Below are 25,308 nucleotides of genomic sequence, written 5' to 3'. Positions count from 1 at the left end.
TATGCTGTCTACAAGAAACTTTAGGTACAAAGAAACAAAGAGGTTGAAAGTAAAAGGGTGGAAAAAGACAGTTCATGCAAACAGTGATAAAAAGAGAGCTGTAATGGCTATATTATTGTCAGACAAAATAGACTTTAAGTCAAAAAAGATTACAAGGGACAAAGAAGGATATTATATATTGATAAAAAGGTTCAATCCAGCAAGAAGATATGGCGATTATAAACTTATATGCACCTCACAACAGAGGCCCAAATTACATAAAGCAAAAATTTACAGAACTTAAGGGAGAAATAGATAGTTTTATAATAATAGCTGGATACTTCAATGTATCACTTTCAATAACTGACAGTACATCTAAACAGAAAACCAATAAGGAAATGGAGGACTCAAACAATGCTATTAACCAATTAGACCTAATGGACATAAATAGAACTCTACCCAAGTTCCCAAGTACACATGGAACATTTTCCAGGATGGACCACGTATTGGGTCACAAATCAAATCTTAATAAATTTAAAAATGTTGAAATCATACAAAGTTTCTTCATGGACCACAATGGAATAAAGCTAGAAATCAGTAAGAGAAGGAAAACTAGAAAATTTGCAAATATGTGGAAATTAACCACTATTAAACAAAGAATGGGTCAAAGAAAAAAATCACAAGGGAAATCAGAAAATATCTTGAGGTGACTGAAAATGAATAGATAACATACAGAAATTTATAGGATGAGGTAAAGGCAGTGCTCAGGGGAAAATTTAGAACTCTCATTGCCTACATTAAACAAGAGGAAAGATCACAAATCAATAACTTAATTCACACCTAAAGAAACTAGAACAAGAAGAATAAACTAAACCCAGGTTTAGTAGAAGGAAGGAATAGTAAAGATTATAAAGAGATAAATGACATAGAGATGAGAAAAACAATAGAGAGAATCAACAAAACTCAAAGTTGGTGTTTTGAAAAGATCAATAAAATTGGCAAACTTTTAGCCAGACTGACAAAGAAAAAGACAAAGAGGACACAAAGAACTAAAATCTGGAATGAAAGTGGAGACGTTGCTACCAATCTTACAGAAATAAAAGAGTTATAAGAAGATACTAGGAACAATTATACACCAACATATTAGAAAACTTAGATGAAATGAACAAATACCTAGAGATTTACGAATTACCTAATCTGATGCAAGAAGAAATAGAAAACCTAAACAGACCTATGACAAGTAAAGAAAATTAAATCTGTTATTAAAAACCTTCCAACAAAGAAAAGTCCAGATTTCATTGCTGAATTCTACCAAGCATTTAAAGAAGATATAACACAAATCCTTTTCAAACTCTTCAAAAACAAACAAATAAAAAATAGGAGATTACTTCGTAATTCATTACCCTGATCCCCAAACCAGAGGATGACAATACAAGAAAAGAAAATTACAGACCAACATCCCTTATGAATATACACGTAAAAATCCTCAACAAAATACTGGAAAAAAAAATCCAACAGTGTATTAAAAAGATTATACAGCCTGACCAATTGGGGATTTAGTCCAGGAAAGCAAGGATGGTTATATATAAGAAAATCAATGTTATATACCACATTAGTAGAATTTAAGAAAAAACACCAATTGATCATCTCAGTTAATGCAGAAAAGGCATTAGACAAAATCCAACATCCTTTCATGATAAAATACTCAGAAAACTAGGAACAGAAAATTCTCAAATGATAAGGGGCATTTGCGAAAACCCCACAGCCAATACCACACTCATGCTGAAAGACTGAAAGCTTTCCCCTTAAGATCAGGAACAAGACAAGGGTGACCACTGTCACCACTGCCATTCAAGATTGTACTAGGATTTCTAGCCAGAGTTATCAGGCATGAGAAAGAAATAAAAGCCATCAAAATAGTGAAGGAAGAAGTTAAATTATCCCTACTTGCAGAGGATCTGATGCTATATATAGAAAATCCCAAAGAATTCACAAGAAAGCTACTAGAGATAATAAATGAATTCAGCAAAGTTGTAGGATACAAGATAAACATGCAGAAGTTAGCTGGGATCCTATACAATCTGTAAAAGAAAATAAGAAAACCATTGCATTTACAATAGCATCTAAAAGAATAAAATACCTAGGAATAAATTTAACAAAAGTGGGTGAAAGACCTGTGCTCTTAAAATTACAAAACGCTGCTGAAATTAAAGAAGACCTAAATTAATGGAAAGATAACCCATGTTTATGGATTGGAAGACTTACTATTGTTAGATTTCAAAACTGCCTAAAGTGATCTACAAACTCAATGTAATCCCTATGAAAATTCCAGCAGCCTTTTTCTTTTCTTTTTTTTTTTTTTTGCAGAAATGGAAAATATGATTTTCAAATTCATATGGAATTGCAAGGGGTCCCAGATAGCAAAACAATCTTGAGGAAGAAAAAAGTTGGAGGACTCATGCTTCCTGATTTCAAAGGTTACTTCAAAGCTACAGTATTTAAAACAATGTGCTAGTAGTATAAGGAAAGATATATAGACCAATGGAATAGAATTGAGAGTCCAGAGATAAATCCACACATCTAGGCCAGTTGATTTTCGACAAGGATACCAAGTCCATTCAACAGGGAAAGTACAGTTTCTTCAACAAGTAGCATAGGAAATGCTACTGGAAATCCACATGCAAAAGGATGAATGAGGACTCCTACCTCTGACCATATATAAAAATTAATTCAAAATGGATCAAAGACCTAAATGTAAGAGCAAATATACAGAACACTCACAAGAAAACATAGGGAAGTATCTTCAGGATCTTGTAGGCAATGGATTTTTAGATTTTACACCAAAAGGAGAAGCAATACAGGACAAAATAGATAAATTGGACTTTTGTGCGTCAAAAGACATTATCACGAAAGTGATAAGGCAACCTACAGAATGGGAGAAAATCTTCGTAAGGGTTTAATATCCAGAATATTTAAAGAACGCCTACAACTCAACAACAACAACAACAACAACAAACTAATAAAAAAAGGGGCCAAGGATTTGAATAGACATTTCTCCAAAGAAGATACACAAATGGCAAATAAGTGTATGAAAAGATGCTCAACATCAATAGACATTAGAGAGATGCAAATTGAAACTATGAGATACCACTTCATACCCACCTGGATGGCTAATATTAGAAAAGCTGAAAATATGTATTGGTGAGGATGTGGAGAAATAGGAACCCTCATATAGTGTTGGTGGGGATGTAAAATGGAAAACAATTTGTTGGTTCTTCAGAAGTTAAACACGGAATTACCATATGATCTGACAATTCTACTCCTAGGTATATACCCCAATAATTTAAAACAAGGACTTGGGCAGATATTTGTACACCAATGTTCATCACAGCATTATTCAGAATAGCTAAAAGGAGGAAGCAAGCCAAGTGTTCATCAAGATATGAATGGATAAACAAAAAGTGGGATAGCCATACAATGGAGAATTATTTAGCCTTAAAAAGAAGTGAAGTGCTGGTACATGCTACAACATGGATGAACCCTGAAGACATCATGTTAAGTGAAATAAGTCAGAAACAAAAGGATAAATATCATATGATTTCTCTTATGAAATACTTAGAATAAGTAAATTCTTAGAGAAGAAAGCAGAATAGTGCCTACCAGAGGTGAGGGAAGGGGGATTGAAAAATTATTGCTAAATGAGCATGCATTTTGGTTTGGGATGATGAAAATAGTCCAAAAATAGATCGTGGTGAGAGTTATACAGTATGTCAATGTACTTAACATCAAAGAATTGTTCCCTTAAAATGGTTATTTTTATGTTATGCATATTTTACCACAATTAAAAATAAAGCATTTTAAAAAAAAGATACAGTACTGAGCAAACTGCAGGTTAGATCTGCGTCCTCTGTAAAATGGAGAGCACACCATCTGAAAAGAAGAGCTTTCCAGTGGTGAGCACCTACCAAGAAGCAGGCCCTCTTCCAGACCTTTGACTTTCATTATCACACTTAGTTTCCATTAACAGTCACAAGCTAGAAAAGATTATCCCTCTTTATACATGAGGAACTAGGCTCAAAGAGGTTAATTTACCCAAGGCCACGTAGCTATAAAGTGGAAGAACCCAGAGCTCTAGGACTCTGGCATCTATAGCATAGTAGCCCGTAATAGCACATGAGAAGGTCTTTTGAATTGAGGAAGTACTCAAGTCATTAGATACAATCTCCTCCTCCTTGGAAACCTGTGATGCTTTGTACCTCTTCTGTTACACAGATCATATTGTGCATGCCTTATGTTATCTGTGCACTTACTTATCTTCTTATCCCTATAGGCTATGAGTTCTGTGGGGTCTGGGGTTCTCTGCCCCAGAGCCTTGAATCTGGTACATGCTCTCAAATAAATCTTTGTAAAATTGAGTTAAACATTTAGAAGGCAAATGCATTCAATATACAAATGGATTTGTGCCTTAAAGAGCAGTGCCGCTCATTTATTTTATTTAGTTAGAAGATATAAAGTTGCAAAAAGACTTCTTACAAAGTTTTGCGGCTGGCTAGCCCCACCAATTTTGTAACTTCACGATTTCTTCCACCTGGGAAGGAGGACTGCTCCCTCCCATGATCTTAGAGGGAGCAGAGTGGGGGGTGCCCAAGTCAAGAAGGAAAGAGGGCCAGTTCACAACCTCTACTGTATCTACCAACAGAGTTCTCACACACAGTAGGGACTCATAACATCAGCTTCTGATAACATGATTAAAAACACTGTGGCATAAGAACTAACCGAGAAGCAAAGGGTTTGGGACAACAAGCACTCTCATATCCTTCTGTGGGAATACAAACTGTCACTTTATATCAAAAACGTAACAGATGAACATGTCTTTTGGCTCAGTAATTCCATTTCTAGAAATTTATCCTAATGAAATAATTACGAATTCCTGAAAAATTTTACCTACAAGGATATTTTCCTAGAAAAAATTGGAAGTAACTCAGAAGCCCAACAATGGGATTGAATAAATAATGTCTGGTATATATATCCATCAGGTAAAAGTCTATGTAGCCATTTAAAACAATTGCATGTGGAAGAAACATCTAGTGGTCTGGGAAATTTTCAGGGTAGAGTAAGTGAAAATGCAGGTTATAAAATAGGTGATTATTTTATTTTTTGCTTGTGTGATTTGTTGAATTTTCTCCAACACACATGTATTTTGTTTGTAAACAGAAAAAAACCCAACTTCTAAATGTCATCAGAGAAAAGAAAAAAACAAGAAGTTGACAGGGAGGGTAAAATTATTCCTTTCCTAAGGGTCATGCAGTAGGAAGAAACTAGGCTGAGCTGCAGATCAGAGTCTACCACAGGGTGATGTATCTCTTTCCAGGAGGCCTGCAGCTTGGCTCAGCACCCTGGGGTTCTACCATTTCCTATTCCCTGGTAAAACAAAGGAGTCAGAAAAGAATTCAATTCCTATCACCTTTGCTGAGCTTTTAATATAGTTCAGTCACTGGAGACAAAAATCATGAATGGGATCTAACCTCCACCCCTCTGTGGAGAAAGCAGGCAGAGGCAGAGCATATAGCAAGTCCGTGGTCTCTTAAGAATCCATATGAAGTCATGTTGGCATGAATCCAGGGTCTTGGGCGACCAGGAGGAAGAGATTAATGTCATCTGAGGCGCTCTGAATGGCCTTGGGTAAGAGCCTGGGAAGAGGTTGGACATGGAAGGAGCTGAGGTTAGGAATTCATCAGGCAAAGATGTGAGCCCACAGGAGGAAGAAGGCAGGGCCTGTTGAAGGAATGGCAGGTGGCCCAGTGGCTAGGGGTGTTCCACGTACTTCCCAGCCAAGGAGTTGGCAGGTCTGAAAGGTCCGGAAGGTTTTAACCAAGGGAATGACTGGTCAGAGCTGTGTTCTAGAAACATTGCTCTGGTAACTGTGCGGATGACCTAAAGAGAGGTGATTCCATGCCAGCCATGTCTCCGAATATGTATCCAAGGGTGGGCAGATTTGCTTGTTCCAGGTGTGGGATGTAAGAAAATGGACAGAATGGAAACTTCCATTTACTGAGTAGTTACTAAGCATTGCCATTAAAATCCATGATCTCTTTTAATCTTGGCAACAATTCAGTTTATGGATGAAGAAAACTATGTTCAGAGAGGGTTAGTAACTTACTCAAGGTTACACAGCTAATACCCAACACAACCAGCATTGAACCCAGCCTATCTGCTGCAGAAGCCTAAACTGTATATCATGACGTTGGTGACAGTTTAAAGACCCCTACAGTTGTGAGTCAGAGGCTTTATTCTGATTGCTCATGGGAAAACTACCTGTCTCAGATCTCTAATTTCTGCAGCACCCTTCTTTTCCAAGTCTACTTCGTACAACTGCAAAGGCAAATTAAAATACAAATACTGATATCAAAATAGCATCCAAACTTGGAATTTCTATGATTGAGTTTGAAGCATATTTTACTGTGTCTGGAGACAGGTAGCTGACAGTTGTGTGATAAGGTGTTAAAATGTCTGTTCTACAAGAGACTACCTAGATCTCCCTGCCCCACACATGCTTACTCACTCCCTTTAATACACTGGGCAATGTTTGGCCAGAAACTCAACCCTGTACTAAACCAACTGTGAATCTGTTCCCTTCAATCACAGAGACACTCTAAATCAACAAACTCGATTGTCTTTTAAGATCAAAGATTTAGAAATTTTAAAAGTGCTGTGAAATGGGGCCACTTGACTAACTTGTTCTGATACTGAAGAAAAAAAGATATTTTCCAGGGGTCCCTCAATAGGCAAGAAATTACATTCTCACATGACTCTCTTAACGTTCCCTACAGATGAGGAGGAACGTGTGTGTGCGGGTTTGCATGTGAGCACACGGGTGTGGGTGCAGCCACTGCTTTTAAAACAAGGCCCTTTAATGACAACCTTGTATGGTGCTGCAACAGGAATGCATTTTGCTGAAAGCACAAGTCCAGCCATGCAGCGTTCTTCTGCAGGACAAGGCCTGGCAGACAGAGGCTCTAGAGCAAAGAACTACTTTCTCTCTTTAGGAAGCAAAGGCTGGAAGGCATCTCTCCCATTTTTTCTTCTTCCTAATTTGAGCAAGTCAGACTTCAAAGGAGGCCAAGCTATAGAAGACTTGACCACCTTGCTCCATTTATCCAGAGAAATATGTTATCCATCCTTCTTTTTTATTGTTGGGCTGAAGCAGAACAGGTATGGAATAAAGCCACACTACAGAAACTATTAACAATTATTTGCCAATGGTCACACGGATACTCTGAAAGCGCCTCCTTCAGATGCTTTGAAAATCTGCAGCACAAATGAACAAGGGATGGAGATGGGGGCCCTGCTCAGTCACATTAGAGATGGACGCTCCACACACCACGGTGACCTCTCCACAGGTCAGCCCCACATTTTCTATTTGCAATTCAAACCCAAGGCGAGAGCAGAGGGGGCAAGGTTGGGCTCTTGATTATATCTGCGAGGTCACCATTGCTATGCAGAGTTAGAGGAGGCCAGGTGGCAACCCAGTACATTTGAAAATTGGATCTTTGTTGGGAACTGCCTCAATTCTGAAGCAGAAACCAAACTTGAGATGCCTGTATTAGACATGTCTGGGAGCCACATGGATATGTTGCCATATGAACGGGAGTGGGGGGGGGGGGATGAGGACAAAAGAGCAAAAGAAATATTTCCTACTGCAGTGAATGAGGTCAGGTGAAGCCAAATCTTAAATTGGCTCAAGAAAGGGGCCTGGAGAGCACTGCAGAAGACCCGAATCCTGTACACACAGAACAATGCTCGAGTTTCAATTACAAAATAGCTCTTCCAAGAACAACTGCAAAATATCAAGTCTGAAGAGATCTGTAAAACTGAAGGGGGAAAAGTGAAAATTGAAAAGGGTGCACTAATAGATCTGTCAACAGTCCAATGGTGACAAGTCACATTTCTATAAAATGCCTTCACCATTTATGTCACCTGAAATGTACTGACACTCTCTATAGAACGTTATCTCCTGAAGCTATTCTTGAAAAGACTGGCAGGGGGAAGAGGAGAAGGGGAGGGGAAAATCTGCTTTAGATACAATTGAGGAAAGGAAAGAGGCAGAGCGTGGAAAGGAAAGAGGAACAGTGTGGAAAGGAAAGTGATCTAGATTGTTTAAATGAAACTTTGAACAGCAACATTAAGAAACCAGAGCTTAACTGGTTATTTGCAGAAATGTGACATATCATAAAAAGATTTTTTTTTCAGGCAAAAAACTTACATATATCAGCGAATGGGTAAAGAGATGTCTCTTGCTTAATGGCTGGAATATAGCAAATCTGACCAATGAAGGTGTACCTGTCCTGTGCACCCAGGAAGGACTCCCTTCCTTGCTCACCTCAGGTAATATTTCCATGCCAACCAGAGCCTAGGATCTAGCCATCAAGGAGGGAAAATTTGGTGAGAAAATTCCTCCTCCCTGCCCCTCCAATTTAATCTGCAAACAAATCCAGCTATGGTGACTGGGATGGGCAAGAAAAAGGTACATTTAGGGACTTAGACAGCATCCAAGTACAGAATTCCACCTGCCAGTCACCGACAGGGTGCAAGAGACTACAGTTAAGGCAAGTCTGGATTTATTATACGATTTTTATTTCAGGACTTGTATCTCAGCTGTTAAAAATTCAATTTTGGCTGAAACTATGAATTGAAATGCTTAGTCAGAGCAAATTATTTTCTAAGTAAAAGAAATGAATCAATCCATTTGACCATTTCAAGTTAATTAGAAGTGCTTTCTGACTTCATAAAATTAAAACTGGTTTCAACTTTTAAAAAACTGCCAAGATAGACAAAGGCCTTTATTAGGCCTGACCTACATTTGGGGTTATGGGGATAATGAAGTAAGTGATCCCAAACACCTTTTGGAAAACAGAACTTATTTTAGGAGGGCAGTATGAGTATTATGGTGAAAAGAGCCCAGACTCTGGAAGTAGATGGATTTGGGATCTAATTCTGGCTCTGTCAGGCTCTAATAGTGTGACTATGGGCAAATTACATCACCTCATAGAACCACTGTGCCTTTACTGATGAAATGGGAACAATACCCTGCAGGATTGTTGTAAGGACTAAATGCGAACGCTTCTAGCACAGTGCCTGGACCACCCATGGCAAGTGCTAAGAAAGGGTGGTGATAATAATGATGATGATGAGACTCATAATAATATAAAAAGTTCCCTTTTTGCTACTATATTAACCTCACTGTACAAGTCTAGAGAGTCAGGTCAGGGCAATCTTAGCCAGAATGGAGCCAGTACGATTTCATTGAATTTTACTGATGATTCAAGAAGACAATCTGAGTTTCCCCCTTCCCCCGCCAAGTCTCAGAAATAAACTGCTGAGCTCTCCACACTTAATCCCCTTTGTGCCCTGCATTTGTATGGTGGCCACGTGCAAGCTGGAACCACTGGAGTCATTTCCCTGGAGATGCCTCTTGGTTTTGGGGACAACCAGCCATGGGGCAGAGGTCAGCTATAGGAGGGGGTGTTGTCGGGATGGGGAGGCCGAGGCAATTTCTACAGACCCTGCTGAACCCTGAGCCCAGTGGGGTGGGCAAGGGACAAACTGACAGCGGCAACTCTGAACTTTGTCGCCTTTGTGGGTTTAAGCCAGAGTCTTAAAGTTATTTGAAGATAGTTTTTTGTCTGTGAATATTTATAACAGTGTGAAAACTCCCGGACAGCTGGTAATGCATTTTGAAGTGTGCTAACAACACTGTATCAAACAGCCCTCTATTGATCACATCATACTTTTTTGTGGCCATGCATTTCATACAAGGTGCTTATACATTTTGAATAAGAACTGCAAGTACCTTTTGCTTCAAGCGGTTTTTCACCTCTTTTATTCCCATTTTTGCATGATCTTTTGCCTGCATGAAAAATTAATTTAAGTTAAGATTCCTTTTCTGTTTCCAGCAGGGACTATGCTTGATTTCAGTCCGTCATGTATCACCTTCTCTGATTACTAGAAAAAGGAAGGAAAAATGGGATCATCAAGTCGAAAACATAATGGCTATGAAAACAAATACAATGTTAAAAGGTTAAAAAAAAATCCCTTAAAGAGGCTGCAGAGATTTCATTTTTTGCATTTTGATGGCATAGATTTTCCCCCCTTCCGAAGCCTTTATGAAGCTCTCTATAATTATTTATCTCAGCAACCTGGTAACAGCTATGAGTAAGAGTAGAGCAGCTGCTTTTCTGGCTGCAAGATTCAGAATATCCATTACATTTCACCAAGGCAGAGCCTCAGGACGAATTTTCTGCCCAGGCTGAATGGCCTGAACAGACACATCACTGGGTTTCTATAGTGCCATTTCCTAGATCTCATTTTGGCAGACACCCTGGTTTTTATTTCATGTCATTTTAAACCCGAGTGGTTCAATTGGCAGCCACCCACCCCATTAAAATAAGTACAGTTTAAGCACAGAAAGGATTAACAAAATTAAAAAATGGAAATAAAACAAAACCACTCCACTTAAGTGGCTCAGATTCAAATTAGTAAGCAGGAGAAATCACAAGAAAAAATACTTGAGGCTTGTAAAAGATGGAGCACCGGGAATTGAAGGGATTCTCCTATTTTCCTTCTGCTGTGGGCAAGGGTCTCACAAACAGTGCACTTCCTATAGGGCAATGATGAGAGAGATCATGACAAATTTGGGAGAAAAATTACGGGGCATGTCCCACGATGAACACTCTTCAGTGACCCGCAAAGCAGCTGCTTTATTTTGACTCATAATGGAAATGCATGTAGGAAAGGTTCTCCAGGACACCCAACAGACAATGCCTCTGTGTCATAGGGATGCAAGCATGGGGCAGCATGAATTTTAGCTGTCGAGTATACAGTTTAAAAGCTAAAATCAGTGGCCTCCCATTTTTCTATCAAAGCACATGTTAGCAGCAACACCTTAAAATAAAAATGCCACCGAACTGAACATAAAACATCAGTGCTAAAGAATTCTAAGAGCACTGGGAGACTCAGAACACAGCACAGTGGCACCCGAATCATTTCTATAATACAGGATCAGGAATATGTAAGCGTCTCATGAGTCTTATGACAGTAAGGAACAGATCTGTTTGGATTCTGAGACCAAGACCAGTACTTACAAACTTATAAACAGTCTTCATGGCTGGGTTTGCTTTCGTTTTTACAGTATTCAGAATAGCTCCACTTCCTTTCTATAATAAAAATATCAATTAGCAATCTGGACTGAAGATATAGTAGGCTGACACCAACAAAGATCTCTTCTCTTCAACCAAATTAAGCAACACTTCAAGAGCAAGTAATTTAATTATAAAAGCAGGCCTAGATGGTAACTGGCCCCGGGAAGTTATGGTTATGGTATCATTATGGGTGGGTATTTGGGGAAGTTAGTCTTGGGAAGAGGATGGATAATCATTCTTTGTGATAACTAACTCTAAGGGGAAACTTTAAGTTCAGTATTTTGATTGGCATCTGTTCCCTGGCTGGAAGGAAAGCTCATCAAGCTCTCTGGGGGAGGGTTTCCCCATAATAATCTACAGCTCCTCAAGAAATTCTAGTTACAACAGTGTTAAGGTAAGTTTAATAACCATGGAACGTTACAGCCAACACCAAGCTGGGGCAGAAAATTCAGGGCCTGATTAGCTGGGATTGTCTAGCTACTTTGGAAATATGCCACCCTCAGTCATGCACCTTCCTTTCTTCATCCTGGTTTCTGTGTTGTTTATTTTAAATCACTCTGGTATGCTGCACTCCTTAACATCTAAACCTTCAGAAAAGGAAAGAATAAATTACTAAAAATGTTAGCCATGACTTTAGTATGAATCCGTAAATTCAGCATGCCAATTTCTCACTCACTTTCTTTAGGAAAGCAGGGGAGGAAGACAAGGAGGGAAGGCTTTCCCATTACATAAATGAGGTAATGAATGGATATGAAGCACAGAAGCTATATCTGTTTTTTATTGTTCTCTTTCCAAACTCTAGTTTTCAGTTTGTTCATCAATGCATTTTACAGTCTTATCTGTCTAGACATTTTGTGAGGGCTCAGCTGACTGTGTAGCTGTCCCGTATTAGGCTCTGAAGGTACTGAGCCACTTGAGATCAGGTCCCTTCCTTCAAAGATCGCCAGCCCAGTGGGGTGTGTGTGTGTGTGTGTGCACGCGCACCAAGGTGAGTAATCACAATATAAGGTACTAAGTGCTAGAGTAGCTGCATGCACAGGGTATTAAGAGATATAGACCTAGAGATGATTCATTATTTTGAGGGCCTGGGAAGGCTTCAGAGGATGAGACATTTGACCTGAACTATGATGGACAAACAGGAGTTCACGTGGGGGATAGGAGGGAAAAGAACATTCTAGGGACAGGAAAAGCCCATAAGCACATAAAAATGTGTTTTCTGAGAATAACAAGTGGTTTAGAATGGCTGGAGCACAGGGTATCATGGGAGGAATGGTAAGCGAGCTGGGGAGACCAGATGGATCCAGATCACAAAGGGTCCAGAATGCCAGGCTAAGAGGTCTACCTACACTCTGGAGGGTTAATTAATCAAATATATCACAGTCAGATTTGTGGTGGTTTGGGGAAGTAATTCTAAATGATATGTGGAAAACAGATTTGAACAGAGAGAGGCTGGAACTAATGGGTATATAAAAGAATAAGACACAGCATTGTAATTGTTGGGTCTAACTTTTAGCACACATTTTGCTAACGGCCCACAATAGAAATTCTGAGCTTTAATTAAAAACATTACAATTTGACCTAGAAAGCATTCTACGTTGTAGGACAATATGAAATTTTCATCTACTAATTTATTCCATACTGCTTTCCAAAATTACTCAGTATCCTATTTAAATTGGTCCTTTGGAGTATTAAAACTCCCTTTACCAATCAATCAACAAGTTCTTATTGCTTGTCTATGATTTGCCAAGTGCTCTGTTTGGCCATACAAGAAGAACAAAAGAAGTCTTTCAGCGAGGAATTGCTGACTCTTGGCCAGCTGTAGCCAGTTCCAAGGGACCCACCTTGGCAGTGGTGTATGTGGCCTACAGGTGGGAGAGAACACTTATCACATTATGTTGGAGTTGTCTGTTTATGTGCCATCCTCCCCAACAAGACAGGAAAGAGCTCCTCCAGGACAGCCCTGTGTCCTGCTCCCAACTGTATCCCTAGGACCCAGCAGAGTATCTGGCACACAGTCTGCCTCTGGTACATACTCACCGATAAATCAATAGAAAAGAAAGGCAAGCATTTGAATTCTTTAGTGACTTCTGAAACCCTAAGCACCTGGCTCTTGACCCAGAAAAAACTGTTTACAGCAACAGAGAGGGGATGAAAACAATCCTTCAGTGATGTGCTCTCCATCTTCCCAAGAACCTTTCCAATGAAAATTATTGCAGAACAGCAAGAGGAACAATTTGTGGTTTCCCTACGATTACTACAATTGCACTGGCCCTAGAAGAAGACCCCCTGAAATGCTCTAATACAACATCCTATTCAACACGCTTTGACTGGTTTCCTGAAGACAAGAAACCTTCTCCTGCCTTTCTTTTTCCCACTAAGGGATGGCTTTGGACAGTCTCCTCCTCATCTCCAGCTGGCATGAGAATGAGCTGGCTTTAGAAACAAAAGTCTTTGCAGTGGAGGGAATGGAGCGTTCTGGGCCTAATGGCAGTGTCGCGGGTGCAGGGGAAGCAGAGGGCTGCCAGGAGGCCCCCAAGGAGGCCCTGGTGGCTGAATGGATGCACACTTACCCGGACTGTGGAGAGCCACTGATGGTACAGTTTATCACTGCCTGGGGAAAGAAAAATCAGGGAAGCTGTCATCTAAAGAGGTAAATTTCCCTCAAGAGTTTCTTAAATTGATTACAACATATAGGGCTTGAAAAGCTAAAAATCTGGAGAATCACATGGAGGCTCCCATGGCCCACTTCCTGAAGGAGAAAGCAGTGAGTCGCTGCCACTGGTTATCTTTCTCAGAGATTTGATCATAAAGGTCCACCAACCTAGACTACCTGTGCTCTGACCACGAGAAGCTCCTGAGGGTTCCCTATACACAACTTTCCTCAGTCCTCCACACCCTTGCAAAGATTGCTCCCCTTGCTTGGTCACCGTTTCCTAGTCTCTCTTAGTAAACCCAATAGTCAGCTCAGAAGTCACCTGTTAGCTCTGCCTTACTCATTCCTCTCAACAGCCTTCTAGAATGGGTAATAGCTATTCAAAATTCCATATTCTCTGAAGTATGTGAGCCACCCCAGGGCAGGAACCACCAGTGCTGTGTTTCCTGAAGTAAGCACTTTGCTGGACATACTGGACACATACTCAGCTTTCAATACACTTGAATGGAAAGAAAGGAGGTGTTGGTGGTGAACTCTGTTCATTCTATCTGGTGGGATAAAGAGCTCTTATCAGTAGATAGTTTTTCTAGATGTTCTGAAGGATTTAAATTAGTCTTGCAACTTGTAAAGTCCCTTTACCCCAGAACTCAAACTCTGCCTCCTTTGCAAAACTTTTACATTATGCAGTGAGAACCAACAGAGCCCTGTTCTGATCACATGAAGGACCTGATTTACCCCCTTTCCTGCAGTGGTTTAATTTCTGTTTGTCTTTGGTTATGCATCTCTCTCCCACCAGACTATAAGTCCCTCGAAGGTAGAACTGGGTCTTCCATTTCTTAACTTCACAGGGCTCTGGACACAGCAGGTGTTCAGGAAACACTTATCCACAATCCACTATTGCTGTCTGCAGATTGGAAATAGTCCAGCAGGAAAAAGCACTGGTTTTATTAATTCACTGTGCTCTCCATGCAGCATAGGCTGCTCAGGCCTGTGAAAGGGGTTTGTAGGTGGACAATGTGCCTGCCTCGAGGAGCTTATGAACCCCCCCCACCCCGTTGGATCATCAGAATGGTCTGGGCCAGGCGCGAGCCTGGCAACAGGAGAAGGCCAGCAGCTCGATTCTTATTATTTTGCATCTGGTTTTGACTTTGCTGCCATTGCTGGGACTATGAGATTTGGGAAGAAGGCCAGATCAGGATTCAGGAGGCAGGGGCAGACTCCACCATCTCTCTGGGCCTCAGACGCCCCCTCTGAAAAATGAAAGGATGGTCCTTTTGTTTAAAGGTCCAGAGGGAGCCTGGGCATTCTGCAATGATTTTCATGTCTTAAAGAAACATTGACTGAACACTGAGTCTATGTCAGGATGTCCTGGATGCCTGTACAAACTTTTCCTTGTGGACTCTGATTTAATCCCAGCAGAACTCTCATGAGGTAGACAACGTTACTCTCAGTGCACAGATAGTAAAACTTCAGCTAAAAGAGGTGAAATGACTCGACCAAGGTCTCACAGCTGGTAAGAGGCAGAGTCCTGATTTCAATCCACGTCTCTAACTCGCTATCTCAGGTGATCTCCATGACATTATACTGGCTGCTATATTTAACTAGACTTTGTCTATCCAGGGGAAGTAACTGACCACAGGACAGAGGATATCACATGGCCCAATATGAATTTCATCAGAAAACCTAGAGGAACTTCCAAACATTTCAAGGCCAAGGTTGGAATCAGTCTCTCCATACCACCCAATGAAGGAAAAAAAGAAGTCAAAGTCACTGCCACCCCTGGCTGAACACACTGTAATTAATCCACAGCAGCCCATCGCCCAGAGAAGGAAAACGAAAAGCTTCTCACCAGCATACTCGCCCGTGTTGATCTCCTCTTCAAAAACATCACTGAAACCTTCACCAGAATTAAGAAGGTCTAATCGACCATCAATAAACTGTAGGAAAAGCACAAAGTTTGTACAAAGAAACAGGGGTTTAAAAAAAGCCATTCTCTGGCACCTTAGTGTATGACCAAAGAACGACCAGGTATTCAAGATGGGAAAGATCCTTGAAACTGAGTTTTCAAAAAGTGAGTTTCAACAAATGAGTTTCTTAAAAACTGGCTGTGGCTTTATGATACTTATAGAATTGCATGATTTATTTGCTAAGGTTCTGTTTAGTTGCTGACCATCCTCCTCACCCAATCCCCTTTCCCAGACCATGAGCCTCTTTAGGCTGGGGCTTGGGTCCCCTTCACGCCTGCAGACCAATGGTTATTGTGGAAACAGCTGTAGAAATTCCCGTCAGGGATCCAGACACAGGCCAAGCCAGGCTGACACTAGGGAGGGCTGAGCACCTGTTTGAAGAGCTGCAGCTGCGTGGCATTCTGCAGGAACTGCCTCATGGCTCCGGAACGATAGTGGGACACGAAGGCTTCCTCACAGAAGGTGATTGGTTCCTCCTGGGAAATGGAAATGGGGAAGAGGAGGGTCAGGAACAGAGGGAAAGCTACTGGTTCTTAAACTGCTTGATCATTTACCCAGTGAAGTGGCATTATCACAATGTCATTCGTCTATGGATGAGGAAGAGTCATCACCCAGTGTCACACAACTGGTAGGAGGCAGGGCTGGGCCCTGAGTGTCAGGTTCCAAACTCCACATCTCTTCCATACTAGCCATAGTTAGACCCAAACAGCATGTTAGTGTGGCATGCCTGCCAGTGTAATGATTTCCAAACTTTTTGGAGTGGGAATTGTTTATTCAGAGAAAGTCTTATGCAGAAGATGCCCTGCTACATAAAGCTGGGGGGTAGCTGGGCTTTCCTTGCTTGATGGCCTTGCCCCCAACCCCACCTCATCTTTGAAAACCATTAACACAGTGATCCTAACCAATAGCAAAGCATAATTTCAAAATAATTATTTACTTCAAAAAGCAAGGATAACCAAAAATAAAATTTACCATCCAGTCATTTTTGACTTTATGCTTTTTGGTAAGGAAGCTTGCTTTTACCAAACTACATTTTATGAGTCAAGAAAATGATACCTTAGGTTTAAAAAAAAAAAAAAATCCCATCCTTGTCTAGTCAACGCCTTAATCCTTCTCTGAATGTATGTGGAAGGTTCATCTACACAAACAAATCTTTAATTTCAGTGATATATTCTCAATTCTGAAAGATTGGACTTTTATATCTTGAATTGAATTAAAGGAATTCCCCCTTCACAGACTTAGTGGTAAACTCCGAGATGTTTTAAAACTCCACTTTTATCCTGTTTTAACAAGTTTCGTGAGCACTGAAATTTATTGTCCAGCTGCCACAAGTTCCAAGAGTTGCTCCTGCTTAGATGTAGCTAACACTAGCTCAGCAACTGGGCAGATGTATTGCACAAGGGCTGCAAGGATGCCCCCCAAAATTAGGGTGGGGGAAATATTTATTTTTATACATTTACACCCTACTTAATTTTATAAAGGAGTTGAGGCAGTTTACATGTGCCACCTAAAACAACAAATTAAAAAAAAAAAACTTAGGGCTGGAAATATATATAAATATATAAAATTTATTTTTTTGGGAAAAGAGTATCTGGATATTTAGATCCTATATGGTTTCTAAAATTAAGTTACAAAACTAGTTCTGAGCTTCCTGGCTGCTGAAGCAAGAAGGGAAACATGTTCAGATACAAACTTTATATTGTCTATGAGAAAAAAAGCATCCTGGTCCCTCAGGAAAGGAACAATGTTTCTCATGCCATTTATTAATGTGGCATGAATTTACATTCTTTGTTGAAGTGCTGAGAGAGATCACCTAGTGATAACCAACAGAAGAAGCCCAGCTAGAATTCCATTCCTGTGGCCTGGAAGCTTTGTTTCTCACCCTTGGGACCACAGCAGAGCAATTAGATCAAGTGATCTAATCCATGCCCACTATGCCATCTCTACACTGATGGCTCCTGATAAATATCATCAGTTCAGACGTTTTTCCAGAGTGCCAAACCCATGGGTCCCAATCTCCCCCTGGATGGCCTACTGGTACCTCAAGACCAAACTGGTCAAAACTCCAAATTATTACCCTACCTGGACTGCACCCTAAATCTGATTTTCTTTCTATTTCTTTTTTAATGTTATCATTGTCCACAGTTATCCATGGCAGAACCATCAGATTTCCCAAGTCCCTTCCATTTTACCCATGAAGTGTCTCACATGTTCATCCCGTTCTCCATCCCACTACTCCGTTGCAGACTTCAACTATAATGATATTTATTAGTTAACTATAGTGTCCCTCTCCAGTCTCGTTCCTCCCAGCCTACTCCAATTCTTCTGGTAACACTGATGTCTAAAATGCAAATCAGAATACATAATTATCCCACTCAGGAATGTCAGTGGCATATGTATTACATCTCTGTGCTTATTTGAGTAATGTCTGTTTCTTCCACTAAACTGTAAGGACCATGTGGGCAGGAACAGTGCCCAGTTTGCTCAACCTTGTAATCCTGCAGCAGGTACTGCACACACAAAAGGTTCTGTGTGGGAAGGAAAGAAAAAGTCCTAGCTCTTAAGCTAGGCAAACAATCCCTTCTGAGACTGCCCCCAGCTTTCTTTTCCAGAGTCTTGTATTGTCACTTTCCATCTCCTCCTCCATGTATCTATGCTCACACCCTGTGTCCTCTCCTCCTTCCTTGCTTCTGCCTGAAGCATCCTCTGTGCGGCAATCACTTGTACCCTGCTTGGAGCCCCCACAGTGCTCATGCACCCTGGGTGTTGGGGTGATTGGTTTACAGTGTTTCCTGTGACCAGGAGCTCAAGAGGATAGATATCCTGCTGGGCTCATCTCTACACTCCCAGGAACAGCGCAGAGCTCAGCACCCAGGTAGAGCTTAGGGATGTTGGCTAAAGTACCACAGAATGAGCCCTGTGGTCTTGGTGTGGCTGAGTCACCCCTCGGCCTGACCATTAAGGGGTTTCAGCGCATGATGCCAGGTGAGTGACACTTGTGTCCAAGGATTCTGGAGCTGCTCAGAGGAACTGCTCACTGGACTTGTTAGTATTCACTCTCGTGGCTTTGACCAGCATTGCCAAGAAGGTGAAGTCTGTGGAGGGACCAAGAAATTCAAGAGAGTTTGCAACCAAATTTGTATGTAAGGGTAGGCTGAGGCAGGATTTAGCTGTAGGTGAGCTAAAAGAGTTTCAGGAGGCACAACCACTTAGGGCCTGTTGTTTACTTACTTGAGGTGACACTCCCCTGGATCAGATGTTAAAGGGCATGGGCAGGGATGGGAGAGATTCGGGGGTGGGGGAGGGGATGTGACAACGGGGGCTTTTTCTGAAAAGAACTTGAAAAACAACATTGGGAGAAGGGTCAGATGAGGAAACAAACACTACTATATGATGTAGTGCTACTGGGGTGGGATAGGGGGCAAAATGGCCCAGGAGTCAGAAGAGGAAAGGCCTAATCCTCCCGGGGGTAGGGTGGGTCAGAAAATGTGATAAGTGGGCACATTTCAGCTGAGCCTGCAAGGGTGACCAGGAGTTAGGTGAGCAAATCCCCTCTGTTAGGGGCCCAATTATTCTCTCCTAATCCTGCTGAAAGACAGTGACATTGTTACCCAGAGTCATGTGTAAAGGTCTGAACAGCAACAGGTACAGAGGACACCCCTGGAGTTCCTCACCTTCTAAGAAAACGACAATAATCACCGTTCACATGCTCTGTACTAGGTACTGTTATATCCTTCACCAATTCTTTTTATCATGTTGACAACCTTAATGAAGCAGGGATTACACTTAAATTTTACGGAAGAATAACTACGGTACATTAACTTGCCAAAAGTCATACTATTGGTGAAAGGTAGAGCCAGGGTTTAAAACCTGGTGGACTCCAAAGCCCAGTTCTCACCATCATGCACATGGTCCACTGTAGACCAGCTTTTCTTTGAGGGCTCAATTCTGTTTGCCCTTGGACATCTGCTGGAAAACAAGGGAGTTCTCTAAAAATCTGAAATCCTTCAGGTTCTTCTGGTGCACATGCAAAGCCCCAACCACACAGAGAAATAGTTCCAGGAGTCGGCAAGCTGCTGGGAAGGCTTCTCCATCCCTCTTCCTGCAGCTGAAATGGCGGCCCCCACCCCACTCTCTGCTGAGGAGTAGTAAGACAAGGTGTCTTGTTAATTCCCTCCTTTGGAAGAAGTGCTGATTTAGTTTTCTTGTTAGGCTGATTAAACCTTTTGTCTTCTTAGGCGACACTCTAGGAGCTGAGACTACAGGCTGACAATGTTAATTCAGAGAAGTCAGGCTGTGAGTATTCAACCTAAGATCGCATTAGTAGAGTTTTCCATCTATGACCCGAAGGACAGTAAAACACAGCTGCTAAACCCTATCAAGGACTTTGCTACAAAAAAGACAAGTTTTACGCCAAGATCATCTTCTTAACATATGAAATCAACAGAAAACTCCATCACTAATGAGTCGAATCACTGTTAACAGGTGAAGTTGGTGATTCCAAAGGTTTCTGATACTTCCAGATTTAAATGGCTTTATCCTCAGCATTGTGGGTACTGGCATAAAAATAAAAATAGCCCACCAGATTCTTCAGCAACCTTCCTCATTCTGCTGACCTATACTCAAAGGTTTAAATCCTTATTGTCCTTTACAAATACAATTTTTTATCAAAAATTTATGTGCATACTTACTCTGCGATCCTAAGAAAAAAGGAGGAGTCTACTCTTTACGGATCTTGCTTAAAATTTTAAAATAATAGCTTTGGAAGGTTCATCCATCCAGACATTTCTTAAGCACTTATTATGCGCTAGGCTTTGTGTTAGGGGAATACAAAGATGAATAAAATATAGTTCCTAAAAATAATATTTGAATGAGGGATAGGGAGGGGATGAAGGTAGAGACGTTACAAGGAATGGCAGAATGTTGACAGTTGTAGAACCGGAGCAATGGGTACATAGGGGTTCATAATACTCCTGTTTACTTTGTATAAATTTGAAATTTTCCATATATAGTTAAAAAGACAATACAGTTCCTGTTCTCGATGAATCCAGTCTAATTCAGGGAACAAATAACTACAGTACAGCGGGACAACTGATGCACCAGAGGGCTGTCTTTTTTTTTTTTTTTTTTTGGCTTTGGAATCCATTTAAAGTAACACAACCTGGTGGAGAGAGAACATGTCTTAAAGACCTGGGCTTGAACCTTGACTCTGACACGTACTAGCTATATGAGCTTAGATGACTTAACTTGTCTTTCCTTCTCTGTGGCAATTACACAATGCTGGACCATCTCACAGGGTTGTATGTGGATTAAAACAGAAGAAAATTGTGAAGCACCTTTCTTAGGTCCTGGCCCACACAGGTTTTAAACAAACGTTGTCCTTGAGAGCACAGACTGTGACTTACCAGGGCTGGCTACATCATTTATGGGTCCCAGTGCAAAATGTATATGTGAAAACACCTTGTTCAAATAGCAGGGAAAAAAGTGCCATTAAATCATAAAAGTACCACACTAAAACAGGAAGCTTTTTCTTGATCTTTCTAGACTTGTCGTGGTGCTTTATTTGCTGTTCAGTGTTGTTCAAAGTAAAGAAAAAATTAAATTTTAAATCATTATGCCAGTTTTAAATGCAAATATAAGAGCATTTAACTCATGTATAATTTTGTTTCATATGTATAATTTTGTTTCATAACTTGCAAATACATATGTATTTTGTTCTTAGCAGACAGTGGAAATGCTATACAAAACTAACTCAACTGTTTTTTATTTCACATCTTGATATGTGTACATTCTACTAACACTTTCTACCCTGGCTCACTGATGAGAAAGGAAAAGGAACTATGGTTGCTCTATCTTTTCCTTTCTTTCCTTCTATGTCGTCATTTTCAGGATATGTGGTTGGCTAATATAGGGAAATAACATGAAGAAAGAAAGGACCTGGTAGGTTTCCTTGGACATTCTTATTTACTAGAACAGCCCTGCCTGTTTTCTGGGTTTGAGACAAGTTCCAGTTCTAAGGGAAACGTGGCCTGTCTGGGCTGTGGGTGCCTCTACTTAGTCGTAAGACATGAACACTTGGCTTTGCACTTGCGTCTTGCTGAACTTTTGTGCATCATGGTCCACTGGAATTCTGTGCTCATGGAGCACTGTGAAGTTACATGCAATTGGGGTGGCAAAGATCCAGGGAGGACATGCATTTTGTGCACATCTCTGCTCATGTGCATACCTCATTGTCCCACTGGATTTCACTTATGAAACACAAGTTCAAAGATAAAATTATTACGAGTCTCAAGGTGGTGACAGCATGGGGCCCTGTGAGACCAGGCCAAATCTCACAATTCTTTTCTCCCCTTTCTCCACAGGTTAACTATTCTGCAGGTAACTCTCTGACTCGGCCTGCTAGAACAGCCTCAGGCAGGTTCATGGAGTTGACAGAAGGGGATTTCTAAGCTCCTGAGCTTTGCACTCAAGGCTCTTCATGACTTTACCCCAGCTGACTTTTCTTGCTTTTGACTTCCCGTCTACCTCGTTCACATGCTCACCTCCTCCTTCAGTAATTCTGCACTGCTGTACCACACCCCAACCACATCATACACCCCCATGCTCCTGCTCACTCTTCTAGTTTCCTTCTCCATATTCTTCTTGTGAAAACTTTACTTGATACCTTCAGATAAAGTGGCTCCACTTCCTCCTCTATGTCTTCACATCAATCCCACCTGTGCACAGGCCAGTTCCCTCACGGCCACAAGTTCTGAGAGGGCAGGCGCTGATCGACTCTGTTGTTTCTTTGGCCTCAGGCCCAGTGGCTGGTGTGCAGCAGGCATCAGCCGATCACTCCAGGAGGAGGCTGATGGGGAAATGGGACACATACCTGGGTTCCAGCCCCAGTTCTGCTCCTCATAGCTCCTCATTCCCGCCACCCGTAACACGTGTAGAACACCCCCTGCATCCTGGGATTGCGGGTGCATTAAACAGGGATGAATGAGAAGGTGTAGGTTAGTAGTTCTCAACCTTGGCTATGCATTAGAATCACTGGGGTGCTTTTAAAAACCCAAATGCCTGGGCCACAGTTGTTTTTTTTTTTTTTTTTCATAAGCTGTTCTTAATGGAGTTTTCCAGACGCTGCCATACAATACTTACATCTCACTGACCAGAATTTATTACATGAATACCTAGATGCAAAAGAGGTTGTGAAAATGTGGTCTTTATTCTGAGTATCTGTAAGTCCCAGCTGAGACTTGGGATACTATGATTAAGGAAAAAGAGAATATAGTTTCGGGGTGGGATGCACAGGTGCCTACCAGGAGCCAAATACCAGGTTATGTACTGGAAATGACTCTCGTCCATACTGATTTGCTATTATTCAAGCCCATTGTTTTTCAAACTTTAGTGTGCATCTGAATCACCTTGAGGGTGTGTGAAAACAGATTTCTGGGTATCATCCCTGGAGTTTCTGATTCAGTAGGTCTGGAGCAGGGGGTCACTGAGAATTTGTATTTCTAGCAAATTCTGGGTGGTGTTAATGCAGACAGTCGAGGGACCCCACTTTAGGAACCAATATTCTAACACAAAGCCAAGTCCTGTGGGCCACAGTTTTTAAAACTACCCAGATGAGTCCAACAGCCAAGGCTGAGGACCACTGGTGCAGGTGAAGGTGAACTAGCAGAGTGTCTAAAAAATCAGTGTCAGTTTTTAAAGTTTAAGAATAAGGAAGCAGAATAAAGTGAGCCAAGGAATCTTGTCTCATTTATCACCAGCAGTCCCTTTCAGCTTGCACTGGGTGTAAATACCTCCAAATTCTTAAGGTAACACTGAAATCATTGGCCAAAGTGCAGCATGCCATAGACCTTGCTCTGAGGTCTGAAAAGTGCTTTTATTCCCTCCCCCAGGGTAGCCAATAGCACCCTCACCCACCACGTGGAAATCTCATGGAGCGGGGTGGGGTAGGAAGGTGAAGGGTCTGTCTCTGCGGAGCACAAAGGGATCAGGAGAAGACGCTCCTGGCTCTGGACTCAGCACCACTCCCAGAGCTGAAAGGATCAGGCTGTGTTGGTCTGAAGGGTTTCTCCTTACAGCATCAGATGTGGCTGCTGCCAAGGAGCCAGGACAAATTCCCAGCCAACACAAAAGACACCACTTAGCATGGTGTCTGGCCTAGAGGTTGCCAAATATTATTTACTTGAAGTCAGGCAGAGGGAGAGTTGGAACAGCAAGATTAGATTACAATAACTTCGGGTTAGCCAGAAGCAGGCATGAGTATAGGGGAAGGGAGCCAATGTCAGCTGAGCACTTGCTCTGGCCCAAAAACCCGGCATGCTTGCCCTCTCCGACTCCTCACCAGAACTCTGAGACAGTCATAAATTATACCCATGTTACAGAGGAGGAAAGAACACCCACCAGATGAAGCATTTTGCCCAAGATTTCAGAGCTGTGGGTCTGGATGATTCCTGAGCGTGAGCAAGTTCCTTCCCCAACCCCAGAAGCACAGTGTGGCTCACAGTTGAGCGCCTGGTTACCAGCGATCCGAGTACCAAGAGGGCAGACTTGGGAAGGTGGGCAGCTGCCCCGCCACAGTCAGAAGGCTCTGGCAGGGCTGGGGTGGCAGGACCTAGACAGCTTTCTGAACCATTTGTGCAGCAGCCCAGGCACGCCAGGGACGGACTACCAGCCTGGGACCCTGTCACTGTAACAAGCCCTAAATGAAGAGCCAATGTCTCAACATGAAGCCCGCTGTTAGGATGATTTAAGTTAGGGGAAACGTGGGTGTCCGACAAGAGCTACTCGGACGATTTGCAGGGACAGAGACAGCCGGGCTGACGGTATTTGCCCATTCTGGCCTGCCGCTCTGGTATTGACAGAAGCCCCCACCCGCACTTGCTAGATTACAGTAAAGACATTCCAATCACAGGCGCACAGGCCCACGCCTCCCCAGCAGCCCCATCCCTCCGCATTAACCGAGACAAACAGGGAGAAGTCAGGAAATTCTGATTAGCACAGGAGCGGCTGATGAGACGAGAGGCCTGTGGAAGCCGAGGAGACACAATGAAGTTGGTCTTCATGCATACTAGCTTAAGATTTTCTTTCCATAAGAAATGGAGATGGGAATCGTCTAAAAGAAAAGCAGGTGCGGTGATTAAAAACAGATCCCACTGACTGAACACTGACCCTGTGCTAGGTGGCTTGACATGCATTATCTCACTCATTCTCCTTATTCCCCTGAGGAAGGTGTTATGATGGTCTCCATTTCGCAGATCAAGAAATTGAGGCTCAGAAAAGGGAAGCCACTTGTCTAAGGTCACAGAGCTGGTTAATGACAGAGCCAGAGTTTGAAGCAAAATCTATCTGACCCCGGTGCTCAGGCAACACATTATTATTTCCCTTTGCTTACAAGATATAATTGCAAGACAGTATTTGACAGATCAGCTGCCACCTGGGGCTGCTCTAGTAGTGATTCAAAGAGATGGATTTCAGCATGGTGATGAAGAGAGTAGGCTTTGGAGAAACAAGCATT

At 41.8% G+C, this 25,308-nt stretch overlaps 1 protein-coding gene across 5 annotated transcripts in view; it reads right to left on the bottom strand.

Moving 5' to 3' along the window:
- Nucleotides 1-25,308, bottom strand: part of DENND1A (DENN domain containing 1A) — a 669,505-nt gene that overhangs the window by 56,760 nt on the left and 587,437 nt on the right. For all 5 annotated transcript variants that reach the window (XM_037851268.1, XM_037851271.1, XM_037851269.1 and 2 more), the window contains 5 exons: nt 16,169-16,273; nt 15,680-15,767; nt 13,748-13,788; nt 11,121-11,192; nt 9,830-9,886 (listed from right to left, as the gene is read on the bottom strand). In XM_037851268.1, the coding sequence (XP_037707196.1) occupies nt 9,830-9,886; nt 11,121-11,192; nt 13,748-13,788; nt 15,680-15,767; nt 16,169-16,273 (363 nt within the window). The remainder of the gene's footprint in view (nt 1-9,829; nt 9,887-11,120; nt 11,193-13,747; nt 13,789-15,679; nt 15,768-16,168; nt 16,274-25,308) is intronic.

Source organism: Choloepus didactylus, chromosome 10 (genome assembly GCF_015220235.1).
Source record: "Choloepus didactylus isolate mChoDid1 chromosome 10, mChoDid1.pri, whole genome shotgun sequence".
Lineage (NCBI taxonomy): Eukaryota > Metazoa > Chordata > Mammalia > Pilosa > Megalonychidae > Choloepus > Choloepus didactylus.
Note: the sequence above shows the minus strand (reverse complement) of the source record. Positions and strands in the feature narration are given on the sequence as shown.